General features: G+C 36.4%; 4 protein-coding genes across 5 annotated transcripts in view; 1 reads left to right on the forward strand and 3 right to left on the reverse strand.

Annotated features, from left to right (window-relative positions):
- LOC129786050 (putative fatty acyl-CoA reductase CG5065) overlaps window positions 1-12,670 on the reverse strand; it is an 824,046-nt gene that overhangs the window by 528,359 nt on the left and 283,017 nt on the right. The window lies entirely within an intron of this gene.
- On the reverse strand, window positions 1,405-6,956 carry LOC129786102 (ubiquitin-conjugating enzyme E2 Q2). Of its 2 annotated transcripts, none has more exons than XM_055820920.1 (8): window positions 6,515-6,956; window positions 3,805-3,921; window positions 3,449-3,694; window positions 3,285-3,356; window positions 2,702-2,993; window positions 2,344-2,492; window positions 2,025-2,103; window positions 1,405-1,800 (listed from the first exon to the last, which is right to left on the reverse strand). In XM_055820920.1, the coding sequence occupies exons 1-8, from the start codon at window positions 6,674-6,676 to the stop codon at window positions 1,769-1,771; spliced, it is 1,149 nt and encodes a 382-aa protein (XP_055676895.1). In that variant the 5' UTR covers window positions 6,677-6,956; the 3' UTR covers window positions 1,405-1,768. The 2 variants fall into 2 exon arrangements, with proteins under 2 accessions (XP_055676895.1, XP_055676894.1); XM_055820919.1 differs by having other exon boundaries at window positions 2,702-2,996; window positions 6,515-6,941.
- LOC129785991 (uncharacterized) lies at window positions 7,722-10,170 on the reverse strand. Its single transcript, XM_055820733.1, has 3 exons — window positions 9,813-10,170; window positions 9,538-9,738; window positions 7,722-9,451 (listed from the first exon to the last, which is right to left on the reverse strand). Exons 1-3 carry the CDS (start codon window positions 10,117-10,119, stop codon window positions 7,770-7,772), a joined length of 2,190 nt encoding a protein of 729 aa, XP_055676708.1. The 5' UTR covers window positions 10,120-10,170; the 3' UTR covers window positions 7,722-7,769.
- LOC129786055 (U3 small nucleolar RNA-associated protein 15 homolog) lies at window positions 10,425-12,148 on the forward strand. Its single transcript, XM_055820853.1, has 2 exons — window positions 10,425-10,612; window positions 10,678-12,148. The coding sequence occupies exons 1-2, from the start codon at window positions 10,520-10,522 to the stop codon at window positions 12,136-12,138; spliced, it is 1,554 nt and encodes a 517-aa protein (XP_055676828.1). The 5' UTR covers window positions 10,425-10,519; the 3' UTR covers window positions 12,139-12,148.

A 12,670-nucleotide genomic window follows, 5' to 3' on the forward strand; every position in this document is an offset into this window, starting at 1 on the left:
GATTTTAAACGCCTGAGGCTCGAGAAAGATCTTTCGCTTGATGCTGTGGAAACAGGGACGGTGACAGAAATTAAAAAAAAAAATTTGATGATCGGGAAGAGAGTTTAATCGTAGATGTTCATAGCGTCTATAAATGAATGTCATAGTGCTATCTTTTTTACAAGATTTGTGCTGAAACCTTTCATGAAAGCAAATTCGCCCATACAGTTGATCTTAGAGGTTTCTTGGAAGCGATATTTAACCCTTTCGCGGCCATTAAGTCTTATGTTGACCCAAATGTGAAACATTTTATTATCTCGAATTTAATTTGGGGCTTATTCAGCGACCAAGAAACCCTTGAAATTCGCTTGAAATTAAAAGTAAAAATTTCAAAGATTTGAAGGGTTTTTTGGTCGCTGAACAAGGCCCTTTATTTTATAAAATTTCTACATTCAAAATACGTTAAATTTAGGAAGAGGTCAAAGAAGAAGTTTTGACTCCGAAATGATATTCTGAAAGAATCAAAAGACAAAATATCGCGATAAGAAGACCCTAAAGTAGTTTCGTAGTAACCGATCTTGAAGATTGGAGCATTATTCTTGCACACAAGAAAAAAACAATTTATATCATTAACATAATTTTATTTATTGTATTCTTTCAAAAATGAAATTAATCGAAAAGAATTTCAAAGCAGAAATTAACAAATTCATGTGAAAATAAAACGATCTAATGGATGTATTTCTTTTACTTTTACTTTTTTTTCACAAAAATATATATATTTTTCTATTTATCCATATTAGTTTTATTCCTTTTACGTAGAAAAAGAAAACAAACATTTAAAAAATTTTCTTCCACAAAAAATGATAATTATCTTACATTTTTTTCCAATGATCTATACATGTTTTTTCATTTGAAAAAGATTTTTGTTGTTAAAATTAAAATGTATTTTCACCACTTTTCTCTTTCGACTATTTACTGCAAATATTTTATACATTTTTTCTTTCATTTTTTTCTCACAGCAGTTTATGTGACAATGTCAATTAGAGATAATATATAGAATGAATCCATAACTTTGTTCAGCAACTAAGCATTGCAGGCAATGTGTTTGAGGAAAACAATTCACCATAACTGGGTGAAATGCATCATTCATGCACATTGCGTTCTCTTGCTGAATAAAGTTTATGTACATACATACCTATTATTCTAAATTTCTTGTTTTTGTTTTCTCACTTTTTTTTTGTTTAAGAAGTTATAATAGATAATAGCAAGTGGATAAATCATTTTTCAATCATTTCACTTTATTTTAAAAAAAAAACTTCACATATTCACTGCATTAACCAGTAATGCTGCGATTTTTGTGTGTAAAAAAGAATATTTTTTTCTCGTAATTTTGTCATAATATTGTAATTTTTCAAAAAAGGAATATTTCGCATCTAAATTATCTTGTTTTTATTTTTTTTTATACATTTCATTCTTGCATTATCTGGAAATTAAATTTATAACTAATATATATATTTATATTTACGTCTAAAGACAAAGGATTGAGATAACGTCTTCATTTTTTTTTTTACATGATTGATGAAAAAAACTTCCTGAAATTCAAGTATTTCTCTCAGTTAATATTATACACAAGTTATAAATTTTAATTTAAACGAATTTTCGCCTCCTGATGCTCAATTTTTTTCTTTCTTTCTCACTAATTCTGTTGTCTCCTCCTGCCCTCCATCATCTTTCTACACGGCTTTACACCCATCTTTCTGTCTCTTTAACATTGCACCCACGCGCGCACTTAGCCGTCCTCCTTTGGTGGTGTAAACCAGCCTATGGGACCATACGAATGTGTTGAAAAAAAAGTACCAAAGAAAAGAAAATTAATTTTCTACTCATCCCAACCTTCAAAACCATATTGAATAAATATATTATTTTCTTTATATTTTATTATTGCCGCATATCATGTGATCGATTGCGTTTGATTTTAATACGTAAATACATGCCAATATGTAGGCATGAGAAAAAATATAAAATTAATTGATAAAACAACTTGCCATTTTTCTCATGGATTTGTACAAGTGACTTGAAACTCTGTTGGGCACGTGCTAGGCTATACTGGCTCTGCGACAAAACCTTGAAATGAAATTTATTTATTTTTAGGTTAAAAACATTAATTTTTCAATATTAATTGCTGAAAAATTTAATTTGATATATTTTTGTCACCCAAAATGAATTTATTGTTGGTTTAAATATTTAATTTCAATTCCAATTTTTTTTTTTTCGACTAGTAACCCAATTTTCCGCATTTGTATGAAATTTCTTCCAAAAAATAAACGAAATTAAATAAATAAAACAATATATAGGTATGGGTACCTTCGTTGGTCCAAACTGAATACGAGCCTTTCCCTTGACTAGTGTTGCTGCAATTTGCATGATTACGGCTTCAACCGTGTATGCCGAGCTCCATCCTTGCTTCGTTAGCAATTCCATGCAAATTGCTCCACCCACAAGGACGTATCCTCCTGTTCAATGAATTGGATGAGATAAAAAAAGGACTTTGTGAGAATCAACAAAACATATTGGGAGCTTTTTTATTTTCGGCAGGGAATTGCACGTTTACAATTTTGTAAAGTGCAAAATAATCAACATTTTAGGACTTGATAATGATTAAATAAAACCAATTTATTGTTAAATATACCTTCTAAAATAAAATTAAAAATAAAAAACTTACCAGAAATAATGGGATGCACAACACGTACAAATGGCGGCTCAAATGGATACGTTTCCTTGAACATAATATTCAGCAATATGCTGTCTTTGCCCTCCTTCTCTTTGAGCATGACGAGATCGTTGTGCAGTGGACTATCTGGATCAACAGACATTAGCCGTATATTCCACTCATATATCGAATCATTGACGAGTTCTATAGAATACATGTTGTTTTTGAATGAATCTGAGCGATAAATGTCACGCAGCTCCTTCATTAAACGGTCGGTGGCTTGGACAGATCCAGATACTGAGCCCTGCTTAATTTTTTTATTTTTATTTTAGGATGAAAAGAGAAAGAGCAACAATAAATCACACAAGTTTCAATAATCTTTCATTCATTCATTTTTTTCTATTTGGTGAATTTTATCCATGAAAATCCCCTCATGACACTTTACCATCATAATTCATGACCTTTCTTTTGGCGTATACAATGTATCTATGTAATGTTGTATACTCAAAAAGAAAATGAAAGAAAGAAAACAATCTTTCGATTCAATATAATGGTTCAGTGTCAATTATTACTTTTTTTCTTTCTTTTGTAATACCTTCAGATAATCCTGTCGTTGACTTTGTCGCAGTCTTTCTAATGTTGCTAAATGCTCAACCTCCATCTCGTCCTTTTTCCACAATTGGTGCAAAAGAGAATAAAGTTTTTTTTTAAATAAAATTTCTCACAAAACTTTTTAAAAAAATATTTTTTTTTACTAACTTTATTTGTACTACGTCCATCGTCCATCTCTAAAGGCAAATCCTCCTCGGCTTCACTCTCTTGATCACTTTCACCCACAACATCATCCAAATCATCGCCATCTGACTCATTGTCATCAATGGACTGAGCATGTGAGTGTACCGCGGCAGGAGGATCTGGCTGCTGTAGTGGCAATGCCAAGTTATCCAAATCCGGTGGCAAGGGGCAGTTGTGAAGTCGACATAGTTCCCTTATCAATATACCCACCTGATTCACAAGAGAAACACACAAACAAACAAAAAATAAATGACCACATTGCCCCTTTAGTCCATCATCACCCTCCCCGTAGCAAAAAAAAAAAGAGATAATCAACTCACTTGATTAATAACATGATTATCCCTTCCATGGGTATTGCTGAGAATCTGTACAGCATTTGTTACGCTGGTCTCTTCGCTTTCGGCGAACCAAACTGGCGGGGTGGAGGGGTATGTCTCCTACAATACAAAATTTCAAATTATAATTTTATTTAATTTTTATTTATTTGTTTTAGTATTTCCTACATGGAGTGTTGAAATTCATATCTTTACTACACAAAATGATTAAGAAATGCGAAGAGTTTTTTTTATCCTATAACGATAAGTGATTCACAAAGTGAAGATTGTGGTGTAGAATTGCAAAACAGTAATGCACCGATTATGGTTATTTTTAGGAAAGTAAATAACGTCTTCCTAAAGAATATTGAGTAGGTAACGATTATAGATCTTTATCTAGTATTGTAGGTATGTTTATTAAATATTTTTTAGTTAAAAGAAAAATCTCTTCTTTTTTTTACATATTGGTATGTGTGTGAATTCCTTTATCTTGAGTACATAATAATTTTATTTTTAAATACTCAACAACTTCTCAATTTTGTTGAAATCAATAAAAAATGCGTATTGGTTTTGTCTTTAATGCATTTAATTTTTAATTTAAATTTTGTATTTCTTATCATTTAAAATGAGATGAATCTTATGAAAAGACCTAAAAATAAAAAACACTACAATCGATAAGTTTTCTAACACGCTATAAGAATTTTATAAAGTTTCCTTTAGGATTTTTATAGAACATGAATTTTTTAATTCAGAACTTTTTAAAGGGTTTATTCTTCTCTATTTTACATAAAATGTTAAAACATTTTCAATGGAATGAGCCATTTTATTCAAAAACAATTTAAGTGAATCGTTTTTAGCAAATAGATTATAAAATGTAAACAAATATCTTACTTACGTATTTACCTTACGTACTATGTCTATTTTAGGCTATGTTTGTATAATTTCATACAAAAATGAAAGAAAATACTTTTAAAGTCAATTTTGAAGAGAAAATCATGATTCAGATGGTGATAAAAGAATCATACTACATTGTAATTTAATTTACTTGATATTTTGAAAATAGGTAAAATTTAATTAGATATAAAAATGAAAACTTAGCCTTAAGTATCTTGAATTCGAAAGGTACATCTTCTGACTATAATTTGAATTCTATCTTGATTCAATTCAGAACAACTTTTTAATAAGGGTTCCATCACTAGCCAAAATTCTAACTTATTCCGTTTCATAGGCCAGTTTTTAAGCAGAAGTCAAGTCTTTTAGACCTGGTTTACTCAGTATTATACGATTAACCAACATTAACCAAATTGAATTGTAGAGTAAATGAAAAAAAAAAAGAATTAAAAGATTCTCAGTGAAGCTTTGGTGTAAGAATTAAAAACTGGACCAGCTATTTTTTGTGGTTCAAAATACATTTTTTCGTTTTGTAGATCTAACCTTGCTAGACACTTACTTCGATTGGATTCACAGTAATCGTAAAGAAATCTCCAAATTAAACATATTCTATTCCTTATTCATTTCTCATCCTAAATTACAGATTAAAGCGTAATCCATCGATGTTCAAAAATAATAATAATAAACTGCCCTAGTTAGGACAAAATAGTATATAGATGTTCTAAAACGGTTCAGTTATCTGATTAACTCCTTTATCTTCACCCCAAACTTTATGAAATTGCTTTCAAGTCCTTTGTTTTGTTTACTACAAAACATGAACCTTCCTTGTATGGTGTTATGCTGCACAGTGCAAGGGGTGGATATAAGTCGTTAATTGCAACCTGCTCAATTTCAACTCCCTTAAAATTTTCAATGAAAACTTTTTACAAACAAAACAACTAATTTAACTTTCTATCTCAAGACGTAGTAGCCCCCTTAAGGAATACGGGAAAAATTTAAAACCTACAGAGGAAAGAAATTTCTAGTAATTGGCACGAATTAGTTTAGCATAAAAAAAAAGAATTTTAACACCATTTTACTGTAATTTTCTTTCGCAAAATATCTTTCACAATAAGTACCATGTACTTTACTCTTTTTTGCGCTATTTCAGCCCCCCTCCCACCCTTCCTCACTCTTCTAACCTTGAGCAATTGTACATGGATGTGGGGGCCAACAGTGAAATTTTTGTAGTGATGCAAGCAAACACAAAGAATGCCATTTCGCCGACCTCTCCGGGCTGTTTTTTTTATTGCCTTTTCTTGTCCACCACACAACTTGACCACGAAGAAGAGTTTTTGGCAAAGAAAAAGGAAGGAATTGTGTTCCATTTTGCCCGTGTTCTCTTGTGGCTACGACGACGACGATGGAGGTAAATAAGAAAAACAGAGAATGAGGTCTGAGGCCCCCGAGAGTGTTGGTTGAGCAGCAGGACGAGACGTACAGAGAAAAATTACTTATTTAGTAGTTTTTATCACACTTGTCTCTCTCCTCCATCGCTCTTCTTTGTGTTGTGCGTGTGCTCTCCTCACAAAACTCATACAGTATGCGAAAAAAAGACACAATGTGCCCACAAGGAGAGCCCCCATTTTTTCACGGATCTACGCACGAGGAGGCACCTTTGTGTCATTGGCTGTGCCCCTCAGGGGGTTTCTGGGACACCCTACTACAGCCGAACACCTCCGGAAAGTAATTTACTTTGGGGGGAAGTGGGCAAAATGAGTGAAGACAAAAAAAATTGGGGCGAGAAAAAGGTGAGATGGGAGAATGAAAATGAAAATGGACTCACTGTAATATTCGCATGGATGTCGTAACGTTTGCCATTCTTCCCGATAAATCTGCACGTTAGTTCATCAACACTTGCATTCATTATTTGGAAACGTTCATGGGCTTTCGTAAATGTTTGCTCTAATGTCTTTATCTCCAACTTGAGTGTATTTAAGCACGCCATTATTGTAAAAACTATAATGTACTCTCTTTCTCTTCAGGCCCCGAAATCTACTGCGAAGAACTTTTCAACTTTTCCGCACCCACTCCCCGCTAAAACACGCACATTTGCAATCCTTTTCGCACAAACACCACACGAGCACTCGCTTTTCACGCACTTTTGCAATCTTTATGCACTTTTTCATGGGATTTTCACGCCAAGAAAATTTATTCTTCTCTGATGGCTGCTGTTTTTTTTTTACTTTTTACAATGTTTCTTCAGATATGTTTCATTGTTCGTTTTTGCTATGAAACGTTTCAGCTCCTTCGTGAAACGTGTGTTTCATGCATTGTATTGTGTTTCAGTTGTCGCGAGAGAGTGAGAGAGATTGCACCATTTCGTCTTGCTCACAGTATTGGTTTGTTTTGAAAATCTTTGCATTTCTTTATGCATTTTCTGTGAATTTTTTCACCTGGACGATTTTTTCAGAAGCAGGAAGTCACATCGTGTCGATTTGTGATGGAAAAAATCAAATTATTTGTTTTGTCAAAAAAATCAAATAAAATTGGTAAAGTACAAATAAATCGGCTCATTCAATTGGCGATTAAACCTTTCAAAGTCACTGCATATGCTATAACGGATTATTTAGTACGCATTGTTTTTCCTTGAAACATTTCAAAGTCTTATGAACGCAATTTGAAAACAAAAAAAAATGGGAAAATATCAGATTATCCTCAGAAATTTCATAGGAATATCCGTACTTATTGTGAAAATTTTTAAAAACTGTATTTTCATCATTTTCTTTGAACTTTCAGGGCTTCTGGATGAGATTAGCTCCTAATTCCTTTCCTCTAGAACCTTAGATTACTATAATCTGACATTTTTTTGCAAATCAAAGTAGATTCTCCTCATATTTAGGTTACTGAAGAAGGTCCAAGCAATGTCGAAAGCGCTGGAAGACTCTTCTGCTGATTAAAAATTCATTAGAACCACTAAATAAGATCTTTTCTGACCTTAGGAACGATAGAAGATGCCTCTAGAAAAGGAATCCCAGAATAAAGAAAGAGAATTTAACGAAATTCAGACTTTTATTTCAAGAAAAGAAACCATTAAATCGCTAAAATCCAATCACATGCGATTTCTTCTTGGCTTTGGCTGCCTTCTTCTGTGTTTCAACTTTTGGTGTTACCCGGGATGGTTGCGTCAGAGGTGCCTCACGAGGAGTCTGAAGCAGGAATTCCTCCTCGCGAGTCATATCCGGCGTCTTATAATCATCAACTTCCATTGAAATCATTGGCTTTGTATCCTCTTCCACCTCCTGAATCATGAAGGTTGACGTTGATTCCTGTTGCGGCTGTTGCTCAGTTTGCTCCTGTTGCTCAGTTTGCTCCTGTGGCTCATTTTGCTTGTGGATTGAATTCAGCCAATCGCCCACTTTGTCAAGAGCCGAAACAGTGGAGACATCTAGTGGATCATTGAGGATTTTCTCTTCTTCCTCCTCTTCGTCATCCATCTCCCAAACAGCCAACAATTCCTGTGCCAGCATATCCGTGTACTTCTTCAGGTGCTTTATTGACTTTCGCCATCGTGGACGTCGCTTCAGGGCCTCCTTCTCATCTTCCACACCAACAGGATGATTGAATTGTCGGCAGGAGAATACCCTGTCCAGTGATTTGAGATTGCTTCTTCCGGTAATGTTATACTTTTCATCTTCAGGGTTTATGCGAATGTTCTGGGAGAGATTTACGAGAGTATCCATCGGGGGTGGGATGTTACTTCCGCAGAGAATTTGTGAGAAAATATCCCCAACGCTGTTTATGGTGAGAATCCGGATCTCTCCATTAATAGGATTTACGTGGATGTCTATGCCGCATGTGGAGAAGTTTATCCTTTTGTGCAGTGGAATGGTGGGATCGAGGCATTCTCCATGAAGTCGGGTGAGGTAATAGAGTTCTTCGAAGGTTTTCAATTTGTAGGGGAGACAGGGGGATTTGTAAATGTACCTCACAGGTTGTTCATCATCCTCACCCGGTGGGGCTAATTCCCGATCATTTAGCATAATTCTCATGTCTCCATTGGTTGTGCTGGAGATTGCAATCAATTCCGTGTTCTCTCCAACCAGGCAGGTTCGCATAAATGCGGGATGGATGGTAAGCTGATGAGTCCATCGTAGTTGAACTGTGTACTCCTTGTTGGACAAATCAAAGCTCACAGCAAAGCAGTCATGAGATCGAGCAATGTAGATGACATTGCTGAACTTGCTCAAAGCTATGCAGCATATTTCAGCACACTCCTGAAGATACTCATCAAGATTGAACGTCAGCTGAACCTTCAAAATCTCCTTCTCTATCATCTTCACTTCATGCTGATTCGCATAGATGAGGAAGTCCTCATTTAGTGCGAGAATTGTTGCCCAATTTGATGTTTTCTTCTTCCGCTTAAACTTATTGGTTGGAGCAAGATTCACCGATGAACTCTCAACAGGTGGATTCGTCCGGATATCCCATTCCCGGAGATTATTTTCTGCATCAATGGTGTAAATGAAATTCGCATCATCCTTGTCCAAGAGGGCGAAAACAAAGGGAACTTCCGAGGAGGGGATATTTATCCCCCGATCAGGATCAAAACATTCCCTCAGGTGCAACAGCGACACATTCCGCCTCTGCCTGACTAGCACACGTAGATCATCGCTTGTCATTGGGACTACAGACACCTGGTGAATCTCTTCCTCATGTGGCAGGAAGAGTGATTCACTTTTTATAGTCCTTGACTTCCCTTTACGAGCTTCTCGCGTAACTCCTGCAAAGAATCCCGAAATTTTCATTAAAAATCATTATTTTTAAAGAATCTTTTTTTTTTTTTTTTTTTAAAGAGGAGCTTCTTACGCAATCCATTGAGGTGTGATCCAAAGGCACTAAAGAGGCTCATTCCCTTATCATCAGCAAGACAATCCAGCGTCCCCCCTGTATAGTACCAATTGTGCAACCCGGAAAAGTACTTATCCGGATCCTTTTTCAGCAGTTCAGCCATGTGGGCAACATGCATCAAGTACCGCCCTGACCGACTGGCTTTCCCAAGTTTTGAAACTAAAAAGAAAATTACAAATAAAATCATTTTAAAAAGAAATCTGAAAAAATTGAAAAAGAAAATTCTTTTCTACGTTTATTCTTCCTCCGTTTGTACTGAATTTTCAAATTTTTTATCTGATTCACATAACGTCGCTTGTCCTTAACGAGTTTCAAGCACTTATCCACCTGGTTGAAGGTATCTATCTCAGGTGTAATGAGAAATACTTCCGGATACGTTGAGAACCAGGGAAAACTCCTGAAATCCTCCAAATTGATGGGATTTTCACTGGGAAATCCATTCACATTTGGCTGAAGATGGTGTCGATTGTAAGTGTAGACCTGAATTGATGAGTATTTCCCGTGTTTACTGAACCTTTCGTCATCCCATTTCCTTCCCATCCTGACCAATGTTTTGAAATTCTTTGAACGCACGTGCTTTCTGTTTGGGAATTTTTCACCACACTGAAGTTTGAAGGATTTTTACAAAACTTTACACTAATAAAAATCGGACGGTGATTGGAAGAATTAACCTTTTTGTGATTTTTGAAACAAGTGAAAAAATATGCTTTATTATGCACAGGATGTACAGCATAAACATAAATTACATAATTTTTGCTTATAAACACTAAAAATTAACTGAAAATAGCCTTTTTGCTGCGATTTTTCACAAACAATTTGAATTTGGCGCTTTCAACCAACTAAAAACTTCACACAAATGAGGTTAGGGTAGATCTGCGCGGATTTTCACAACACATGTTTTTCTCGTCTCATTTGTTTGCTTCTCTGAGGATTTCCTGAGATGTCGTTTTTCAAGCCCATAAATTCCCGTTACTACACAGTCAGCAAGGATGCTAAAGCAACTCCTGACCACCTTTACTGGCGCCGATTGGGGGTAAGTCTGATTTTTTTGTCCACAAACAAATTCCCCGGAATGCTTTCATGGGCTTCTTTCCGCAGGTTCCAGTGCTCGTGAAGGAATTCGGGACAATTGACTATGTTGATTTTAGCCCCATGGAGCCCTACTACTTTGCCGTAACGTGCTCAGTGCGCGTACAAATCTACAATCCCATCACTAAGTTAGTGGTGAAGAATCTGTCGCGCTTCCAGGAGAGTGCCTACGGAGGAACGTTCCGGAATGATGGGAAACTCCTTGTGGCCGGTGATGAGGAGGGTCTCGTGAAGCTCTTCGATGTGTCCAGCAAGAATATTCTCAGGCTGTTCAAGGGGCACAAGGGTGCCGTCCATCGGGCAGCCTTCACGCAGGATTCCGTGCACATTTGTAGCTTTTCGGATGATAAAATGGTCAAAGTGTGGGATTTGTCCACGGAAAAGGTAGTTTGTGACATTGATGGACACACTGACTACGTACGAGCGGGATGCACGAGCCCCGTGTCACCGAATCTACTCATTTCAGCTGGATATGATCACAAAATTCGAATGCACGACACCAGAGTGGCTTCCGGAAGTGTCCTGGAGGTGAATCACGAAAGTCCCGTGGAGTCTGTGCTGTACCTCCCGAGTGGGGGGATCTTTGTGAGTGCCGGTGGGACGGATATCAAGGTGTGGGACGCCATGGGTGGTGGGAAGCTCCTGACTCGCCTTGCGCATCATCACAAGACAGTGACGTGCCTCAAGTTGGCCAATGGAGGACGACGCCTCCTCTCTGGGAGTCTCGATCACACCCTAAAGATCTATGATGTGTCCAACTATGAGTGTGTTCACAGCATTAACTACCCCAATAGTGTTCTAAGTCTGGGAATTTCAGCTGATGATGAAACCCTCGTGGCAGGGATGGTGGATGGATTGGTGTCAATCCGCAGGATGGAGAGTGAAAAGGACGAGAAGAATGAGGAACAAATAGACGAGAAAAAGTGGAAAATTGCCACAGAACACGTGGATGAGGTTGTTCCGGAACATAAGAAAATGGTTCAGGAACAAGTGGACAGATACCTGCGAACTTATGAGTACTCCAAGGCGCTGGATTGTTGCCTCACACACCGCTGTGTGACCAAATTTCCCCACCTCACTGTATCCGTCATGCATGAGCTAATACGCCGGAAAGGCCTGGCAAGAGCCTTCTCCGGACGCTCCCATAAATCCCTGGCACAGCTGCTGAGCTTCTGCAATCGCTACATCAGTGATTATCGCTTCACACGTGTCCTCCTCGATGCCGTCAATATCCTCTTGGACGTCTACGAAGACACAATGGACACATTCCCGAAGGACATACTGAATCAATTCAATGGCTTAGTCAAGAGGCTCAAGCAGGAGGAGACTGTGACGTATGGATGCCTCAAAGTTCAGGGAGCGATGGATCTTCTAATTTCCAATGCGTCGTACGTGTCAAAGAAAAAGTACGAGGACGATCTCAAACAGTCGGAAAATGCAAAGAAATTGGATGCAATAAAAGTTTTTTGAATCTTTTAAACGTTTTTGTCATTTTTGTGACGTTTTGAGGAATTTATTTTGCTCTTCATCAGGTACTTTCGAGGAGGGGAAAATTGGGAAAATTGCATAAAGAAGACTTTTCAAATTATCTAGTAAAAGGCTACTTGTTGCATTCAATTCTAGGATTTCTAGGGTTCTATAAGCTTAGAAATTATACCAAAAATAAAATAAATTAAAAAGAACTATAAAACATTCTTCTTGTCAACTTTTTTGAATCAGTTCATCACACGTGAATAGACTCCTTTAAAAACAATCAAAATCAAATTAATCGTGGATAGTTTTATGAAGGCTTAAAGTTAATTTTATCAGGACAGGGGCGTAGCCAAGAAAGGTGTTTGAATGCCTAAATATTCCTAAAACTCAGGCAATTTTGTTTTTTTTTTATTAGAGATCAGACCTATTTCTAGGCTAAAAATGACATAAAAGAAAATTGAAAAATGATTTTCAAATGATAACAAAATGGTTAAAACTTCGTAAAGAATTGTCAAGAGACAGTAAAAAG

The sequence above is a fragment of the Lutzomyia longipalpis genome, chromosome 1 (genome assembly GCF_024334085.1).
Source record: "Lutzomyia longipalpis isolate SR_M1_2022 chromosome 1, ASM2433408v1".
Classification (NCBI taxonomy): Eukaryota; Metazoa; Arthropoda; class Insecta; order Diptera; family Psychodidae; genus Lutzomyia; species Lutzomyia longipalpis.